The 21,114-nt window shown below is 40.0% G+C and overlaps 1 protein-coding gene across 4 annotated transcripts in view; it reads right to left on the bottom strand.

Moving 5' to 3' along the window:
* Positions 1-21,114, bottom strand: part of LOC150089131 (protein-tyrosine sulfotransferase 2-like) — a 324,464-nt gene that overhangs the window by 13,244 nt on the left and 290,106 nt on the right. For all 4 annotated transcript variants that reach the window (XM_090390341.1, XM_090390343.1, XM_090390342.1 and 1 more), the window contains one exon: positions 7,725-7,978. In XM_090390341.1, the coding sequence (XP_090246467.1) occupies positions 7,725-7,978 (254 nt within the window). The remainder of the gene's footprint in view (positions 1-7,724; positions 7,979-21,114) is intronic.

The following is a 21,114-nucleotide window of genomic DNA, read 5'->3' as shown; positions in this document are numbered from 1 at the left end:
TGTTGCAGTAGCATAGTGTCAGTAGTGTCCTTGACAACCCTGCCAACCTTCGTATCATCTGCAAACTTGGACATTAAGCTTGATATACCATCATCAATATCATTTATTAATATAGAAAACAATAATGGACCCATTACTGAACCATGAGGGACCCCACTAATAACATTAGTCCATGATGAGCAGTGTCCATTGATTACCACTCTCTGTCTTCTCCTCCTCAACCACCCCTTTATCCATAGCAGCAATTTGCCTCCAATGCCACACTGCTCCAATTTGTGCAGCAGTCTTCCATGTGCAACAGTATCAAAAGCCTTTCTAAGATCCAAGTATATAATATCAAAGTTATTCCCTGCATCCAGTTCTTTTGTGACTGCATCATAGTATCCAATCAAATTGGTCAGGCAAGACTTCCCCTTAACAAAACCATGCTGTGTCCGAGCTATAACTGAAGTCTTGTCTAGATGATCCTGTAGTGCTTCTTTAACCAGTGCCTCCATTAATTTTCCGGGAACAGAAGTTAAACTAATAGGTCTATAATTACTTGTGCCACCCTTTGATCCTCCTTTGTGAATTGGGGTCACATTTGCACATCTCCAGTCCATGGGTACTTCCCCTGAGTCCAAGGAAGCTCTCATAATTATGGCTAAGGGTTAGCTTACTTCCTTTGCTGCCTCCTTTAATATAACTGGATAGATCCCATCCACCCCAGGTGCCTTTCTTGTGTTTATCTTCAACAATATCTCCTCCACTTTACTCTCAGTTATTACAAGATTCTCTAGCCTACTGCCAGAGTTGAATACACCTCTGGCATTCCCCTCACTGAATAACTCCTCATGTGTGAATGTCGATGCAAAATATTCATTTAGTTTGTTAGCTACCTGAGCAGGATCATCAACAGTTGACCCATCGATATCAAGTGGACCAATCTGATTCATCCCCTTCCTTCTAGAGTTTACATAAGTAAAGAACTCTTTGCTGTTTTTCTTTGCATCCCTTGCCAAAGATTTCTCGTAATCAGCCTTTGCCTGCCTAACCTCCTTTGTAACTTGGTTACAGATCAACTTGTATCTATCATAGGCTTCTGTGTCACGTGTTAATTTGTATGTATCCCATGCATTTTTCTTCTCTGCCATATGTCACATTAGGTCATCTGACATCCACTTAGGCCTAAACCTTGAACAATATTTCTTAGTTGGTATGTAAAGCCTAGTAGCTTCCAAGATAAGTTCTTTGAATGCTTCCCATTTTGAATTTGCTGTTGGTAACATCATCAGTTGGTCCCACTGTATAGAATTTAGATACTGTGTCAGTCCATCATAGTCGCCTTTACGAAAGCAATAACCCTTCCCTTTACCCCTAATGGTAGTTACCTCTTTGAGTAAATCCCACTTCAGCACACTGTGATCACTCCCACCTAGTGGTTCATTTACCTGCAGATTCTTAATGTATGAAGAATCACTACTGATAATCAAATGAAGAGTATTAGTCCCTCTAATTGCCTCCCGAACATGTTGATGTAGAAAACAATCATCCAATAAATCCACAAAAGCCTTTCTAGTGCGTGAGTGACCAGCTCCCAAATTCCAGTCAATATCTGGGAAATTAAAATCCCCCATTATAAGACTCTCTGATTTACTAGCCCACTCTATTTCCCTGTACAGTTTCTTATTATACTCATCAGAGTCATTAGGCCTATAGCACACTCCTACTCTCAATTTTGATCTCCTAATGCTTATGTCACACCAAACTGACTCGACACTGCACTGTCCAGCAATGTCGACTGGCTTCACTTCCTTGGATTTTATGTATTTCTTAACTAATAGCATAACCCATCCTCCCTTCCTATCCTGTCTATCCTTTCTGTAGACATTGTACTCCCCAAATTCTGTACTCTGTACATGCTCAAGCAAATCTACAGAAGAACAATCACCTCCTTTTCCCTGCTAGAAAAATTCCTATATATCATTGACAAAACCCCACGACCTGCCCTGGCAGCCTGTCTGCATTGCTCAGAAAACTTCATATCTGACTGCACAATTACTCCCAGGTCTTTTTCATTTTCTACCACTTTAAGTGTAGTACCACACAGTTGGTACGTTTCTCTGGGGTTACTTCTACCCATATGCAGTACTTTGCATTTATCAAGGTTAAACTTCAGTTGCCACTTCTCCCATCTGCCCAAATTTTCTAGATCCTGTTGCAGTACCACACTGTATTTGTTTTCTTTCTTCAGGAAATGAGATTTTTTTTCTATCTTGTACTTCTGAATTTCCTTTTCATATTTCCACTGGTCACATGTTTTAGAGAAGGCTGGGTGGTTGCCTTGACAATTAGGGCAGAGTGAGGACTGTGATTTACAATCAGCTTGGGCATGCTCTTTCAAACCACATCAGAGGGCATACAGCATCACCTTGACAGACCGTTTGGGAGTGTCCGAATTTCTGACATTTATAACATCTTATTGAATTTGGAATATACAGGTGAATGCTGCAGTTCAAATACTCGGCTCTCACTGATGAAGGTCGGTTTGGTGAACTAAATATCAGTATGATGCTGTGAGTTGGGATAAGTTCGCCATCTTTCTTTAGCATAATTTGTTTTGCTTGTGTGACCTTCTGATCTTGTAATTCGTTTACAATTTCCTCCTCTGAGACATTCATAAAGTCCCATTCTGAGATGACACCTTGAAGGTATTGAGTGTAGCATGTGGTGACACCTTGACTGGAATTCCACCAAATGTGGTGAGTTTGAGGAGGGACTCAGAGTGTTTGGAGCTGGTGATCTCAACCAGTAGGTCGCCAGATTTAAGACATCTCACCGTTTTCGGGGAACCTGCTACATTTTCCTGTCATTTCTGTATGAGAAATGGTGATAGATTGCCTATGGCCTGATTCATTAAGGAATGCAAGATCAGGAAACTTGAATGTTCTGCCCTGGAAGCATTTGCCTTCAGTCTCTTTCTATTGGTTGCATCATCATTGGGTTGGTGCAAATCATTAGCGTTAGCATTAGTAGAGGCATTTGATGCAAGAAAGCAAGCTTATGCAGCATCAGCCAAAAAAAAAAAAAAAAAAAAAAAAAACCACTTTCACTTCACCCCTCTGTTCGTTCAAAATACCTGTCCAGCTGAGCCTTAAACTTATTTAGGCTATCAACCTCCACCACAAGGGATGGAAGTCTGTTCAACAAATCCCTTGAATTTGGATTTGTTGTCTGAATTGGAGGAAAGTTGTCGAAATCCATGTTTTGCTCCTTTTTGCCCTGGGGGTTTGCTTTACCATTCAGGTTTCCGGCCCCACGGGAAGGCAAGAGCAGTGCCATGAGGTGACCAAGCAGCTGAGTTAGTAAGTTAGTACTAATAGAAAAAGAAACAGAAAGGTGGTTTTCCTTTCTGGGCCTCTACCTACTTCTTGTAATGCAAAAGAGCTACTCTGATATAGAAATGAAGAAAATGGTGTTTGAAACTAAAAATAGAAACTGTTCGCTTAAATGCTCTGTATAGAAAATGCTTTCAGAAACACACTCGGAACACTTGGCATCCGGGACCTAAAAGTCAGTATTTCAAGGATTGTTTGTGTGTGTGTCAGGCCTCTTAGCCACCAGTGAGCAACCAACACCTGGGCAGCTGCTACCTGGTGCCTGTCCCTGGCACCAAGAGCCGGGGCTGGGTCTACTATTAAACTGTCAATGAAGAAGCACAATTCCTGCACCCACCAGAGGTAATGCAATACTGGTGGGTGAGTATAATATGTACATGTGTGTATATATGTATATGTACCCTGTCTAATGTCCATCTCCACCTAGTGTCACTGTATGAAATAAAACTCTGTAAAACAGACCTGATGTGTGGTTAATGAATTTATATGTAGTGTTGGTGAATGCCCTGTAGTATGTGTTGTAAGTGTCAGGCCTCTTTGCCACCAGGGAGCAGCTATCACCTTGACAACTGCTTCCCAGTGCCTGTCCTTGGCACGTGGAGCCAAACCTCTTTCTTGTATTTATTGCATCCACTGGAGGTAGTGCAAAACCAGTGGATGCATTAACCCCGTACTCAGGTTGCCCATTTCTGAATACTGCATTATTGTAACTATGGGCCTTTTTCCACTGTTTGTGTGCAATGCACAAAATCCTGCATCCACAGGAGGTAGTGCTATACCTGTGGATGCAAGCAAAATCCCATACCCAGGCTGCCCAGTCCTAGGTACCAGCAAAAAATAAATAAATAAAATTTTTTGTATTATTATTATTATTAATGGCCATATGGTGCAAGGAAGCCTGAGGCTTATGCTGCACCAGGAAAAAAAAAAGTTCCCGAGTTACCCTGAGAGAGAGAGTCAAAAGTAGAAGGGAATCACCAAGAAAGCGAAGAATAATGATGTCCAGCTCAGGACCCTGAGTGTGCCAAGCCCATACTCACCAGATGTGAGCCCCCGGGGTTAATATCAGTGGACTCACACCAGTACAATACTCCGTAACTACGGAGGACTAAAATAATTAAAAAATTCATGCCATTTTGTCAAAGGAAATCCGATACTTGGATTTCCTGTGACAGGTGACGCTTCTTCAATTCCAGATAACGAAGCAGAAACTCAATCACTAAAACTGCAATGAATAAATACACATTTTACCAACTGGCAATCTCGAGAAAGATACAAGTATTAAAACTTCAGAACTAATTAAATTTATAACTTACACAAATAGGTGTATAAATGTATTCATCAGAAAGAACATAAGAATCAATAAAAAGAAACCATAAAATATCAAATAAAACTTTCATTTGTAATGTATACCACCACCCTGTATATGAACACCAGGAAGAGGAACTAGGTAACCACATGTGATGCTGCAGCCACACCTTGAGCCTCAATCCACTCCAAATGTGGTCATAGCGTTAAGGATCAAGTGGCACCAGTGGTTGCTCACAACTCTGCTGTCAGTTCTTTTGTGTTGAGATACAGTTCTCTGTAAATACCAGAAGGTGAATGATGTGGTGTAATTCAGGGTTCTGTTGTTCTTCTGGCCTCTTTGCCTAGGACCCATGGAGTACCACAGACCTCTATTTTCCATCCATGGCATGGGGAGCCATGGATGGAAAATAGAGCTAGGCCATCCCCATAGTCGTCTGAGCTTTCCAGGAAGGGCCCACATACACGCACAAAAAAAAATTCTTGGCTACATCACATCAACGAACTGATTGATGTAGCCATAGGCCATTGGACACATAGCAGTCCACCTTGAGACAGTCATTGCCACAGATGTAAAAGATAAGTTGTGTGTTGCACACAATAATGGTAACCTTGGGGGAGAGATCCACCATTCATTATTGTCTCTGGTTCCAGAGTGTACATTTGAGGATTCTGATGTCAAGTATCCAAAGTAAGTTGGCTGGAGTAATCATTCTGAGTGTCTCATATTTGTAGTTTCAATTAGTGAATGTTCAAATTTTAGATGCTGAACCATTTTTGATTAATCAGCAGCATTTTCTAAACATTTCTGTATCAGGACTAGAGAGAACCTGCTGACCAGATGGTCTGTTAGAGAATGCATAATAAGGAAGAATGGGAGGTGGTTGGAGTTGCAGTTTTCTTTTCCCATTTGGCAATCAAAGGATTCTGTTCATCTTGTTAGCTAAACACCTGTTTTGTAGGCCTGTAAACCTGTTTTTTTGTGTTTTCCATGGATACTCCTTTCAGCCCCCAGCAGTCAGGACTTTCCTCCTGGGTCAACAAACCACCAAGGGGAGGCAGGAGTAGTGCTGCTAGCAGGCTAAGCAGTTGAATGAGTTAGTTAGTAAAATATACAGTAAGGAAAGAAAGATAAATTTTCTTTCTCTGCTGTAACTTCTGACTTTTCAAGTATAGAACTACTTTAAATGAAAGGCTCTTTAACAGGAACTTAAGAATAACTTTAATCACTTTTCTGGAACACTGTATAAATCAGACTGGTATTGCTTGACCTTGAATTCCTCTGGAATGACTTCTGAAATCAATTTAGAGATAAAATTTCAGCATTTCTATTTTTTTAAGAAAGGACAACTTTTATTCTTTATCATAAATTTAAAATAACCATTCCTTTTTTTTTTTCCCCCATAACATTACTTCTTTGGTAGAATTTTGGTTTCACTAGGAGTATTTTATCAATCTCTACCACTTTACCTATGCTTCCTAAACCATATAAACTCATTCCATTAGCAACTTTAAGGAACAAATTTCTCTCAATTTTTAATACAACTTTTATAAAAACCTGATAAAATATACTATTGCTGTTACTGGAGTCTTGGTTGACCAGAAGTAAATGTTATGCAATTTTTTTTAACTAAGTTTTGGCCCTTCAAAAACTCTTTTAATGCAGAGGCCACCTTATGGCATTTTTTATATCACCAGACATATCCAGATTTCTTTTTGCCAATTGATGTATAATTTAAAATACAAAAATTAGTAGATTTTCATTCATGAAAAACTGCAACACAATTTTTCATGAACTTTTATGGCAGCACACTTATTGAGCTTCAAATATATTCATTCTTTCCACTTTAAAAAACAAACAAATTCTATATCCAAACTCAACTTTTTTTAAATGATATTGTAGTCAATGGACATACAATTTGATTTCTCATAACTAATAAAAATCAAACATCACAGAAATTAATTAAAAGGAGACATCCAATTATATTAAATCATCATTTCTAACATATCAGAACACTTACAGGCTTTGAAAAGCAAAAACTTAGTCAATAAGTTATATATGCTAATTGAAGTAACTACAGATATTCAAAGAGTTTGTCTACTACTCTTTCTCATTATTGCTAATTTCTTTATCAAGTGGTTTAATTTCTTTATTATGTGTTTGATTTAGTTTACTTTCCATTTAAAGTATGTTTGTTTGCATCATGATATCAAATGGTGTATTATTATATTTGGTTATCTTAGATATTTCTTCAGGTTTCTCAACAAAGAGTGTATATTGTGTGAGATGATAAATTTGATAACTGCAAATAGTGGGCTTTAAAAAAATGCCAAATGCAATTAATGATTTTTGTCCTGGTAAGCACCATATAACATTTGTGATAGTAACACAAGAGTGCATGTACCCTGAGTTTGGAACATCTGACTAAATTACAGATAATTAAGATGAATATAAAATATTAATTGTATTTAGTTTGATTTAGCATCATGGTTTGTGACTTCATTTAGTGCATATCTGGTTGAGGGAGTGCAGTAGTACCCATTTTAGCTGAATGTAGTTTGAGCTTATATTCTTATCAAAATGATTAATTAAACTGTATTTATTTGTCCAAAAACTGATCATTGCTATTGCTACACTCATCATTACTAATAAAATAATATGGTCTGAAATTTCAAATTTCAGTAAGAAAAGTGAGAGTTTGTTTCACATATACGTTGAATGTAGGACAGAATTCCATGTGAGTTGTAGTGTAACATGAATAAAGCCTCATTCAGATATGCTAGACAGTAACAAATATAGTCTGATATGAAAAAAAAAAAAAAAAATCACCTGCAAGCACCCTGGAAAATGTTTGAAATTATTTTCCAGGGGAATAAAATGTCTTTTTGGTCTGGAATATATGGTAGTAGTGCAAAGGGGCCAAGAATAACAAAACAAATAAGTCAGAAATTTTTAAATTTCACCAACTGGTAATAGATAAGTTTCAATGATGATCTCATTTATAGAGGAAAAGTGACCTAATTTGCCTACTTGCTTACAGAGATAAAGAGATTCCTCCTGGTTTATCAACAAACTCATCATGATGAAGTACTGATTCATTCCAAGATACCCCTAAGAACTCCAAAATTTGCTGTAGAATATCTCGAGGATGTAAGACTAGTTGTTCATAGTAGATGGGAAGACAAATGGTAGATCCTAGCTGCTGGCACTGGGTGAACATTGCTTGGATAGCAATGTTCCATTTCTTTAGGCATTGCCGATAGTCAGTGAGGTCCAGCCCAGTGATGGTGACCTATATTCAAACAAGTGCTATTAAAAAAGATATCTAAATAAAGAATAAAAGGTAAAAATTATCAACTACGTAATTAAAGATACACATATATACACAATCAAGATTATATTAACATTGAAGCAACCACATCTCAGTGCCAGTGCTCAAGAAGTCTAATAATCCAGCATCACAAGACTGTGCCACACTACCAGAGATTTATCTAAAAATGCTTATAAAGTCTTCAAGTAACAAAATTTTTGATGTTTTTGTATGATATTTATCTTATCTTCTACATAAGAATAGTGTAAAGTGTGTTAGTTGTCTGATGGCACCAGGGGTGCCCTCCAACTCCGCATTGTATTCTTTGTGAGTGACACAGATTTAAAAAGTGTGTGGGGAGTGGTCTGTTGTGTAGCGTTATGTTTTGTTGTTTCTCTGATTTAAAAAGTGTGTGGGGAGTGGTCTGTTGTGTAGCGTTATGTTCTGTTGTTTCTCTGACCATTTAGCTGTTGGACCCTATTGGGACCCACCGTTGCCCACACTTTGCCACCTAGTAGATTATTTTAGTACTCTGGCAGGCTCCACCACCTAATTTCCAAAGATTTCAGTGGCAAAGCCTAAAACAAAAAGGGGGGGGGGGGTGCACACTAGAATTTGACTGAAAGAGATTTACAAGAAAACGGTAGAATTTAGATGTTGATTAGAATTTGGCGGCATTGTTAAGGGGTGTACTCGGTTGGTTCAGTGAGAGAAGGGGGGAGACTGAAGACTGGGGGAAAAACAGATAGAAGAATAGGGACGATAGAGTAGGCATCCCCAAAGAGGTCAGTGGAGATGAGCCCCACCAGGCAAAGTATGGGGTAGGCAGAGAGGAGAGGAGACAGAGACCTGTCTCCTCCCTCCCCTGCCCTGTTGGTTATTTGTTTTTTTTTTTTTTTTTTTCTTTTTTTTTTCTTTAGGAGCATTAGCAACTAAGGCCATATTGCTCCAGGAATATGCAGTGGTCATTCCCTTGACCTTTCTGCATCCTCCATATTTGGTGGCGACGGGCTCGAACCCTGGTCTAATCAAGAAACGTGTGCTATGCACTGATACTCCTTCCCACCTGGCTATAGAGGCACCCACCTGCCCCGGGATGGGGTTTTAAAGAGAGCCGGGTTAGAGTATCCAGTTCAGATCGCCAATGTCATGTCAGCGTCGTGTTCAAACAGTGTCAAAACCGGTAGGAAGGTCAAGCTGCCCATCCCGCTCCAGGGTGGGAGAGAGACACATTAACTTCATTCATAATCTGCATTCTCACTCTACTTGCATTCTATTTTTATATTTTATATATATATATATATATGTATATATATATATTTTTTTTTTTCACTCACACTCATTCATTTTTTTCTCACACACCAGAGGGGATGCAATGATGTGTAATTTAAATTTAAATACTAATAATGTAAAAGTACAGAGACAAAAATGAACATTTAAAGGTTGAATTCAGATTTTTCATTATTTTAATGTCAACTAGTAGAAAGAGCCAACATTAAATTCAGCCATGATAATTGTTTCAATCTTAAATCAAAATTTGCATTATTAACAGGCAATATTTCTGAGAAAGCAAGTAGCTAACGGTGAAGAGTAACAAATCTGGACACTTGGCCATTACTCAAGTGTCCAGTACTAAACCAAGGGACACTCTTCCAGGAATGGATCATCAGATGGAGAGTATTCTAGTTCCACATACGGTAATTTTAGTGGGTAATTCAATTGTTTGGGAAACTCAGATATTCTATTGTAACGAGTTGTCAGTTCTTGAGAAAACTAAGGGGTTGCCCACATGTATGGTACGACACCATGTAATTTCAGCTTCTATTGCCAGAACTTCAGAAGTGTTGTCCCACTAAATGAGTTCAAACTAGAAATTACTAATATGGTTGCCGACCGGGCTAGCCAGATGGGTAAAGTGCCTGCCTGGTAACCCAAAGGTCGCGGGTTCGATTCCTGCCTCGGGCTTGGATCAAAGTACTGCAAAAACCTTGGGAGGTGCATTATGGCCACAGAAGCCTATGCGCCAACAACTACCAAAAAAAAAAAAAAAACTAATATGGTTAATGCAATATATGCCTTGACAGAAACAAGCGTACTGCAAAAATTTCAGAGTAAGATTTCCAGATAATTATTAATTTTATTAACAAGTACAGAACAATGCTGAGAAAAAGTCACAAGTTAGGATTGAAATTGGAAGGGTCTCCAATTATGTCCAGACATGATAGGAGGGAGTACATAATAAGAGCTTTGTCAATCAATTCAGCCCCAGAGAAACTGAGCATGGTTCATGGGGAAGAATTTTTAACAGCAGAGACTTGTTCTACAGGGATGGGATGCACTTAGGAGGGGTCTAGACTATTTGTTGATGCTATTCAGGCAGTCTTAGTTGGGATGGAAAACTGCTAGATGGGGAGATACACATGACTGATAGATTAACAGTAGCCACAGGCAGAGGTAAAAGTGATTCTTGCACTGCTCCTATCAGAACACACAGTGGCCTGGAAAGCAAGGTGTAGGTAATTTCATGACCTGATGGGGGTCCAAGTGGAACAAGTAAATACATGGGCTGTGTTAGAGTTACTAAAAGTAAAATCAGCTGCTTTGTATATACACTAATGCTAGAAGCATAGTAAATAAATTTGAAGTACTGATCAAATCGTTAAATGTAGACATTGTGGGGATATCAGAAACATTGTCAGTCAGATATGAGGGATTCAGAATTTTAATATGGGGAGAACAATGTGTACAGAAAGGACAGGAGTTATGATATACAGGAATATTTTTACCTGTGGGGATAAGGAGGTGATTATCTCATTGTACAAGACAATGGTTAGGCCACTGTAAGATATCAAAATCTTACAAAAGCGAGAGAAATTAAGAATATTTAGAACATAAGAAAATAAATAAAATTGCCTTATCAACAAAATTGAAAATTCCTAAATTGAGAAAATATGTAGTAAATGTGGATATTAAACCCCAGGGGCTCACATCTGGTGAATATGGGCTTGGCAAACCCAGGGTCCTGAGCTGGATATCATCATTCTTCTCTTCCTTGGTGATTCCCTTCTACTTCTAACTCTTGTTTTCTCTCTCTCTCTCTCTCAGGGTGATTCAGAAATTTTTTTTTTTTTTTTTTTTTGCTGGTGCAGGATAAGCCTCAGGCTTCCTTGCACCATTTAGCTTATAATAATAAGCAGGGTGGCACGCTAAAGAGAGTTAGCTGCAACCACCTGATAAAACAAAAACCCACAAGATAGAAGGAGAATGTACCACAAAGGATATAAATAATGGGGGAGAGTGACACACTAAACAAAGGTAAGTGATCAACACACATAACTTTCGGATTTTAGTATAGGAAGTGACAGAAATAAAGGAGCATTACTTCTTAGAGTCTAGAAATTCTAGAAAAGCATTTGGGGAAAGAAGACGTATAAACAAGAAAGGGCAATCAAATGGATGCCAAGTGTTTTCCATTTAAAACAGAAATCTAAACCTTCTGTGGGAAAAGGGACTTATAGGTCTGTTTCGACAAAAGATGAGCGAATAAGAGAAAGGGGGAATTATCAAGAAGTTTTTTTGATTGGTGAAGAGTGAGAAAAAAAGGAATCAGGGAGAGAGGTGAGGAGAATATGGAAGAGAGGGAGGGAGTCAAGTTTCAAAAAAGGAGGAGTGAGTTACAGAGAGTTGTAGAGCAGGAGAGAGTGAAAAGGGGAGTCGAAAAGGAGGTGTAAAACATGGAAGGTGTGAAGGGAAGCATACAAAATAATAAAGGCTAATTAGTGAGTAGTGGGAGCTAATTTAAAAAGGGAGTGAGGAAGAAGGAGTGCCGTAAGTGAGTGCAAAGTATGGAAAGTCATGAGAAAAAGTGCACGAAATTAGTAGGAATTCTGTAAAAGGGGAACGAGAGACAAAATGGAGAAAGGGTGCAGATGAAGTAAAGCTTCACTAAAGAGAAGAGAACGAAAATCAAAAAATCCCCAAGAATGTGGTTAGTTTTGAAGTTTTTTTAAGTACTAATTGATGGAAAATGTGTAGAATTGACCATGCAAGGGAACTACGAGAAGAAGAGTTCCAGATAAGTATAAATCGGGATATAGACAAAGGCACTATAGTACAGTTAAATGTAAATAAGGGACCATCCGAAGTTATGCTGATTAACCTAAATATCTTGAGAGAAGTGCCAGTAGAAAAGCAGTTTTTCTTTAGTGTTACCAGCAAACTTGTCAAAGGAGAGCGACTCAACTTAGATATCGATTCTGCCCTAGTGAAGGAATACACGCTACTGTAAATTTTAAGTAAGGTTGTTAGCAGAAGAAAGGAAGTGTCGCCAAAGTGCCCGAAAGATGACCAGTGGAAGGAAAGGTGACCTCCATAGCAGCTCTTCACAGGAGAACTCGCGAAAAGAGGAAGACAGGAATCCAGAGGAGAAGGAAAGTACCTCTACGGGAGTGATTTACACAGTGAGCCAGGTAAGCAGCCCCAAGCACTGATAAAGAAAGGTGAAACTAGAGGCAGGATGACTAACTTTCTCTTCTTTCAAATTAAAGGTATAATTGAAAGTGAATAATTTGTTATCTAAACTAAAGATAAGATAGGAAAAGGACTGTAGGGAGGTAATAGAAGTGATAATGAGGAAGATAGAATTAAATAGGCAGATTAAGAAAATGTAACTACTCTGGAGTGATTATAGTTAATGTGCCTTCGATTCAGAATAAAGTAAAGCGGTTATATGAAATGAGTTATTTGTTGATAACTAAATTAGATGTGTTAAAAGTAAAGGGATAAGTTATAAAATATACTGTACATTGACATTGTTTAAACCCTGAAGGGAGATGTAATTATAGAAATGCTTAGAGTGAAGTCTAAGTATTTTAGTGTATATGGAAGAGACATTATTAGCAAACATGTAAAACCAACAGATTACAACTAAGCAACAATTCTATATACATTGTGTACGTGGTGTCTTAATTTAGAAGTTGCATGTTGTATAAATATATATATATATATATATATATATATATATATATATATATGTAAATTTGTAACAATGCTATAACTGTAATAAAGTTCTTATTGGTTATAAATCTGTGAGTAGTCATTCAAAGAAAGATACGCCTTGCTTGTTTAGAGGAATTTCACCCATAAAAGCAATCTTTGTCAACAACAGGATGAGAAAAAGGTTATGTTAGTTCCTGAGTAGTCTTCTGAGAATATACAATGTACATGAGTCAGGTAGCAGAAGTAAGGGATAATGGTAAGAAATCATAAATTCAAGAATTAATGTTGGAAGGTTTAAGATACAATATATAAATATATAGGGAAAGCAAAAGTAATATCCCCCTTACACACATGTGGAGTACTACATATAGGCCTGGAAGCCTCATTTTAGGAAGGATGTGATTATGTTAATCCTAATCATATGCGCATTAGCATTAGTAGAGGCATTTGATGCAAGAAAGCACGCTTATACAGCATCGGCCAAAAAAAAAAAAATATATAAATAAATAAATAAGTAAAAAATAACCACTTCCACTTCACCCCTCTGTTCGTTCGAAATACCTGTCCAGCTGAGCCTTAAACTTATTTAGGCTATCAACTTCCACGACAAGGGATGGAAGTCTATTCCAACAACCAACCAACCACCCGCTGGCTAAAGGCAAATTTCCTCACATCTATCCTCCATCTGTCTTTTCTCAATTTGAATTTATGCCCTCTCAGGTGATTATTCTGAGCAAGAGGAAGAATCCCTCTTCCTCAAACCATTCAACGCTTTATACACCTCTATCAGATCACCTCGCCGGTGCCTAGTCTCCAGACACTGTAATTTGCAAAACTTAAGCCTTTCTTAGTAAGAGCACCCCTTTGTTCCATTCACTAATCTTGTTGCCCTTCTCTGTACTCGTTCCAGCATCTCTACATCCTTCTTGAAATGAGGCCGCCAGACCTGTATACAGTACTCTAGGTGTGGTCTGACCATTGCCTTATACAATGGAATAATCACCTCCTTATCCCTGCTAGAAAATTCCTATATATCATCGACAATACACCATGAGCTACTCTTGCAGCCTGTCTGCACTGCTCAGAAAACTTCATATCTGCCTGCACAACCACCCCCAGGTCCCTTTCATTCTCTACCACTGTCAGTGTAGTACCACAGAGTTGATACGTTACTCTGGGGTTCCGTAGCCGAGTGGTCAGGAGCGGGAGTGCAGTGGCACACGCTCTTTGAGTAGACCGGGGTTCAAGCCCCTGACTGCTGAATACGGTCGATCTGCCAACCCGCACTGGACCAGCGTGGCAGATTATGGTCCATTTTCCCTCAGCATGAATTGTTGGGGAGGCTTCCATCCTGCAGTGGGTTGATAATGGCTGCAATTTACTTCTGGGGTTGCTGTTTACCATATGTAGTACTTTACATTTGTCAATGTTAAACTTCATTTGCCACCTCTCAGCCCATCTGCTTAACCTTTCCAGATCCTGTTGCAGTAGCATAGTGTCATTTTGATTGAAATGTGTCATGAAGAGATATAGATATTAATTTCATTTTACTGCCATGTGCTTTCAGTTATGCTGTCTGGCTTCATGACATTGATGCATCATCTGGAATCAAAATTGTTCATGTGTGCTCCTCAAATCAAAGTGTGATTTTGCTTGAGGGGTGCAGTTTTAAAGTTCACATTCACTCTCTGACAGGTCTAAAGTGAGTTTTAATTTTCAAAAGTTAATTAAAAATGTTTTTTATACAGGACATGGATTTTTCACAGTTGTACGTTGTCCTCATAAAAAATTAAATTATAGGCGGCATCAAAAAAATGAACAATTTTGATATTGTTTTTTGTCAGTTTTTCAAATTTTCATAGGAACTTTGCATTTTAACATGACTAATACACAGTTGTCAGTTTGTGTTCCTATGGATTGACTTTTACAAGTAATATGTGCTTATGTTGGTTTTTCCAGTGTTATTTGGAATGCAGCTTCATTTAACCTCTTGTAAGATACTTTACATTTCTGGATGGGTTTTTCAGTTTTACATTGATCTGTGAGGTGTTGCAGTCTTGGTAGTCTTGTTCTGAGGATCTGTTTTTTTTGCACAAGTGAGAGTTTCTCTGCAAGGGTTTGTACATGTCCAAACTTTTTTGCAGTTAAAATATTCTGGTGTTTGGGATGTAAAGTCTGATATTGCAAATAAAGTATTTGTAAAATCTACTGACTTGGTTGTCGTGCCGGAGTATAAACAGGAAATTTATTTATTATTAAAAAAAAAAAAAAAGTTTAAAACTGCTGTGATAGGCGAATGACTGTTTTTGGGATCATTCGTGAAGTTGGATTGTCTGTAGGCTCAATACCCACAATCCTGATGCGAGATTTACGGATGCGTGAAGTCTGTATGCAAAGTTTGTTCAACACTTTCTGTCGGATCAAAGGGAGTGCAGGAAAGCCGTCGCAAGTGATTTGTTCTAAAAATCTACACAAGATCCGAGCTACCTAAGAAAAGTAGTCACTGGAGGATGACAGTTGGGTGTTCACCTACGACCCTGAAACTATGGTGGAATCATCCGCGAATGTTCCCACAGCCCAAGAGGTCTCATGCAATAAAATCCAACGTGTAAGTAATGCTGATCATTCTTTCCGATTGTGGGCATAGTGCGCCACGAATTTGTGGCTAGGGGAAGAGGCATTACTGCTGCTGACTACGTTGAGGTTTTGTGTGGTGAAGACAACCTCAGAAATGGGATGGCTGGATCATGAATAAATAAATCTTTATTTGTCCTACCTTACTAAATAAAGTGTTACATTGGTGAGTGACAGATTCTCTCCACGGCAGTAAATGCCAGGGGATTTACATACAAATGTATAATACAATATAAACGAATGAATTTACACTGCATTTCTGTCTAGAGTCCTGACAGTTAACATTCAAGTTGCTCAGTATAATAACTATAGGCAACTGAAGGCACTAGAGTGTAGAGTGTGTTTAGTGTCAAACGGCACCAGGGGTTTCCCCCATCTCCGCGGGCTATACATTGTGAGTGTGAAACAGAACACTGTCAATGCCAGAGGTTTAAAAGTGTATGGATTTTGTACATATGTAGTGTCGTGTACCGTTGTTCCTCTGGTCATTTAGCCACTGGGCCCCTAATGGGACCCAACGTTGTCCACACTCTGCCTCGTGGAGGCAGACCAGGTACACCAGTATTATAGTTATTTACTCTGGCAGGTCCTGCTACCTAATTTCCTGAGATTTCAGTGGCAAGGACCTTAAAAAAAATAATAATAAAATAAAAATGAATAAATAAATAAATAAAAATAATAAAATAAAATAAAAAATTAAAAAAAAAAAAAACACGTTATAGTTATGGGTCAGCCAAAAAGAGGTACTATTCATGCAAATAAATGTTAAGTTTTTGGGTGTGGGGCTCAAGCAATTTAGTAATGGTTCAGACACTAGTAATTATAATTAAAAGAGAGAGAGAGAGGGGTGGGGAGACTGAAGGCTGGGGGGAAAAGACAGAAATATGGGGTCCATAGAGAAGATGACCCCCAAATCAGTGGAGCAGGCCCATGCCCCACCAGAGGGAAGAGAGGGGCAGCGAGGGGGAGGAGGAGGAGACCAGAAGTCACCTCCCACTCCCGCCCGGGGAGTGGAGGCAAAGGGCCACGCAAGGGAGCGTGGCTTAAAAAAAAAAAATTCTATAGAGTCCCAAAGGAAGGTCTTGTATCTGGGTGAGAGCCAGTTTCGTTGAATCCAAGGATGGTTAGTTTAGTCGTGGTGCCTGTTCTTGATCCCTGTAGATAGCAGTAAGTGTCCTCCTTCGGGTGAACAGTCCCTGGGCGAATTTTGTCAACTCCTTATACTCCTCTTGCGAGTCCAACAGGTTTGATTCCCTGTCGCGAGGGAAGTAAGTCAGCTTTGTCATCAGGAGGCAGCGGAGATCCTCATAATTTTCACAGTTGCACATTAGTCACATATGCACACAATTGAGTACACAGTTTTTCAAAAAACGCACAGAACTGCTAGGCGACAGTAATCTCGGTGAACCACATCGCGGCTTTTTTTTTCTGTACTTCAGATCTATTAGCCTTTCGAAGGCAATTCCAATTTGAGATAAGCAGCGGATTAATTCTAACGCCCTGGCTGGTATGAACCTATTAGCCACCTTCAGTCTGTTTGCTTTCATCCTCAGGGATTTGATGCCTCTTAAGGCAGATGGAGGGATGTATCAATCACAAATCTGCTGCTAGAAGCACGATGAGGATATCATGCCTCTCATCGTCTTCATTGTAGTTATGAGTCGTTTCCAAGCAAGAATATCTGGTAAAAGCTGTAGTTTCAGCTAGCTGCGTGATGGGGGAGATGGTGTTTATTGTTGGCCCACTTCAACAGCCAGAATTCAATCTCATATATTCTCCTAATGTGGGTAGGGGTGGCTGAGGTTAACAATGCAGTACCATACAATATGGCCGACGCCGTGCGGTTGCCCGATCATATGGCGATGGCAGTTTAACAGTCTTTGGACACAAAAAAAAAAAAAAAAAACAGTCATATGGCAGCCTCCCTACCTTGCACAGAAAAACGTATGGCCTTTTACAGAGTTCTGTATCCATCACAAGTGTACCAAGGTGGGTGTGGAAAAAAATATTAAAATTTTTCTGATTTGTAATGGCCCCTGCAAAAGAATCTTGGGGGAGTGCTGTTCTGGAAGTTCGATTCCAAAGATTAGTGCCACCGCTCGATCTAGGTACGTCTGCAGTCGGTGCAAAAGCAGCGTGCCACGTCCGGGTAAAAACAACGCAGAGAGAGAGAGCACAACAAGCGACCTAATATTTCTCACTCCTGCGGGCTCATCTGTCGAGGAGTCACGATTAGGCGAAACCGATAACCCAGAAAGTGGCAGGAAGCAAGACATTGAGACTGAAAGAAACAGCGACCCTGCAGAGCTTCAAGAGCAACCAAATACACCTTATCACAATACTACGGTGCTGGATCCAACACTCCCTGATGACACTATCACGGACCGGGTCAAAACTTTCCGATGGGAACTGGAGGACCTTATGACCAACTCCAGTAATCACATAACTACAGCCCTGAGAGGAGAGATATTACCATCTGGTCAAAGATGGAATACGCACATCGAATGCGAGAAGACTGCGGCCAAATTAGAGGCTTATGTGGAGGTACGAGGTAACCAAATGCAACAGCACCCTCGTTCGTACGCAGATGCGCTGAGGACCGCTACCAAGCTGAGTAATGAGGCCTCTGACCCGACAACCAAAAGAAAACATTACTAAAATCCCCAAATTTAGTTGTTCTAAAACCTATTGACAACCAAAAGATTAAGTCTAGCGAGGAAGTCAAGAATACAGTCGTCAATAAACTGAAGGGGCACTTTAAAACTACAAGAATTAAATCGATCAGGAAGACCCGAAATGTTGGGGTAATGATCGAAACTGAAACATCAAAAGAAATAGAAGACATTATAAAAATCCTGCCATCTCAACACGTGGCCTTACTGCAGAACAACTGAAGAAAAAAGGCCCTTCATTAGTCATATTTGATGTCAGCAAGGACTTCACACCTATGCAAATCACCGAGGAACTATACTACCGGAACCTGCAAGTGTCTCACCCTGAGTCGGCCCCAGAAGAGCTTATTAAGCCAAAATTTCATAAAAAGTCTTAAGTCAGATAATAATGTCAACTGGGTGGTGGAGTTAACCCCCCCCCAGCTTGGAATACAATAAAAAATCAAGACAGAATATAATAGACTGAGGCAGCCATCATTTTAAAGAACACGTGGCTGTCCCAAAGTGTTTCAACTGCTGCAGGTTTGGCCGCACCATACACACCTGCACTCAGGCTGAGTCACCCTGTGGGCGCTGTGCCCAGAAGGAACATCAGTATAAGGGCTGCTCCAACAAAACTTCCTCAAAATCAACTGTTGTCTCAATAAGAGACAACAGTTGTCCAATTTATCTAAGCGCAAAGCGAGCACAACAAAGTAGAACCGATTATGGGCTTACGCCTTAAACAGTTCAACATCCCCCAGATCAAATTCATCCAATTTAATGCGAGGCGGGCCAAGGTAGTTCCAGACCAGATAAAAGTAATTATAAATGAGAAAAATATCGACATCATGGTCCTTCAAGAACCTTATGAAATGAAGCTCCCTGGGCGGCAATTGTAATCAGGAATCCAGAACTCACCACCAAAATATCAAGTCTCTGCACATCCTGGGCAGTGTGCCTGCATGTCATAGGTCCCCTTGGAACCTTTTACGTGGTCTCTATATACAGTGTCTCAAAAATATTGGTACAAACGTTTAGGGGAGGTAGGTAACATCTAAAGGAATGTGAATCGCATAGGAACCCATAACCGGAAACATCACGGGAAAGTAGTAGTAGAGGCACAAGAAGCAGAAATGACACAAGATAGTAATTAGTGGCAAACATTTATTTGACATAATATTAACAATGGAGTACAAGGTGGATGCATTTCATGATGTTACAACAGGTGCTCGAAGGTTCCACCATGAGACGCGATGCATGCGTGACACCGACGCAGCATGGATTGGCAGACACGGTCGAACACACCTGGAGTTTCTTTGACAGTAGCAGCAGCGCAGACGAGTCTCGCCACGAGATCCATTTCCGTCTCCACAGGCGATTCATACACGATAGATTTGAGGGCTACCCACAGAAAGAAATCAAGACTTGATAAATCAGGTGAGTGTGGGGGCCAGGCAACGAGTCCACCACGGCCAATCCATCGACGCCCAAAACGCCTGTTCAAATGGTCACGAACACACCTTCCATAATGGGCAGGTACTCTGTCATGTTGAAACCAAATGTTGCGTCACATTTGCTGGAACATCATCAAGTAACCCTGGTAGAACTTGTTCAAGAAAGATCCGATATTTAGCGGTGTTCATGCGGGATGGTAACAGGTATGGGCTGACTAAGCAGCCACCGACCATACCTGTCCACACATTTATTGCGAAGCGATGTTGTGCTGCATGGGGGCGAACTCCGTGTGTGCCCTCTGCTAATCCATACACTAAGTGCATGTCTGCCAGCTCACAGTTCGTATATCGATGCATACTCTTCCAGCCGACCGGGCTAGCCGAGTGGGTAAAGTACCTGCCCGGCAACCCAAAGGTCGCGGGTTCGATTCCCGCCTCGGGCTTGGATCAAAGTACTGCAAAAACCCTTGGGAGGTGCAATATGGCCACAGAAGCCGATGCGCCAACAACTACCAAATCAAAAAAAAAAAAAAAAAAAAAAAAAAAAAAGCATACTCTTCGTGCGGCGACTACTGCTTAAATAAGTAAACCAGAAAATTTCCCTCTCGCGAACTGATGAACAGCGCCGTGTAACGACTTACGGTGACGTTTCCGGTTATGGGTTCCTATGCGATTCACATTCCTTTAGACGTTACCCACCTCCCCTAAACGTTTGTACCAATATTTTTTAGACACCCTGTATAACAGACCTGGAGAGGATATTCTACCAACAATAAACTATCTGGAAAACATAGCGGCCCTCTTTTCCAATGAGAAAATTATCGTGGGGCTGATGTAAACTGCTATTCTCCTGTTTGGTTTGCGGGGTCTGATGACCATAGTGGCACCCGCAATGGGCAGCGATTGGAAGAGTTTATCTCCAATTCACAGCTTACCATATTAAATAGGCCACACAATTTGCCAACATTTTCTTCCACTCTCTGGGAATCAAATATTGATATCACCCTGGCTGGTGTGTCCAGGAGGCCTGGACCACCAGGCCATAACCTTCCAAATGTCTAGAATCCCAAACTCACACTGAACAGATTTAAAATAGAAAATGCTAACTGGGACAACTTCATAGCAGCTCTCGACAACTCTGTCATGGAACTCCCTGGCGGGGAACTATAACTTGCTGGATCCAGAAGTGCACCAGAGAACCGTTACCAGGGTCATTACAAACGCTTGTTAGTTAGTTAGTTATTTTGGTTTTTACGAGCATTAGCAACTAAGGCCATATTGCTCCGGGACATGCGGTGGTCATTTCCTGACCTTTTTGCATCCTCCGTATTTGGTGGCGACGGGCTTGAACCCCGGTCTAATCAAGAAGCGTATGCTA

The sequence above is a fragment of the Mastigoproctus giganteus genome, chromosome 2, assembly GCF_048544385.1.
Source record: "Mastigoproctus giganteus isolate SK-2022 chromosome 2, ASM4854438v1, whole genome shotgun sequence".
NCBI lineage: Eukaryota > Metazoa > Arthropoda > Arachnida > Uropygi > Thelyphonidae > Mastigoproctus > Mastigoproctus giganteus.
Note: the sequence above shows the minus strand (reverse complement) of the source record. Positions and strands in the feature narration are given on the sequence as shown.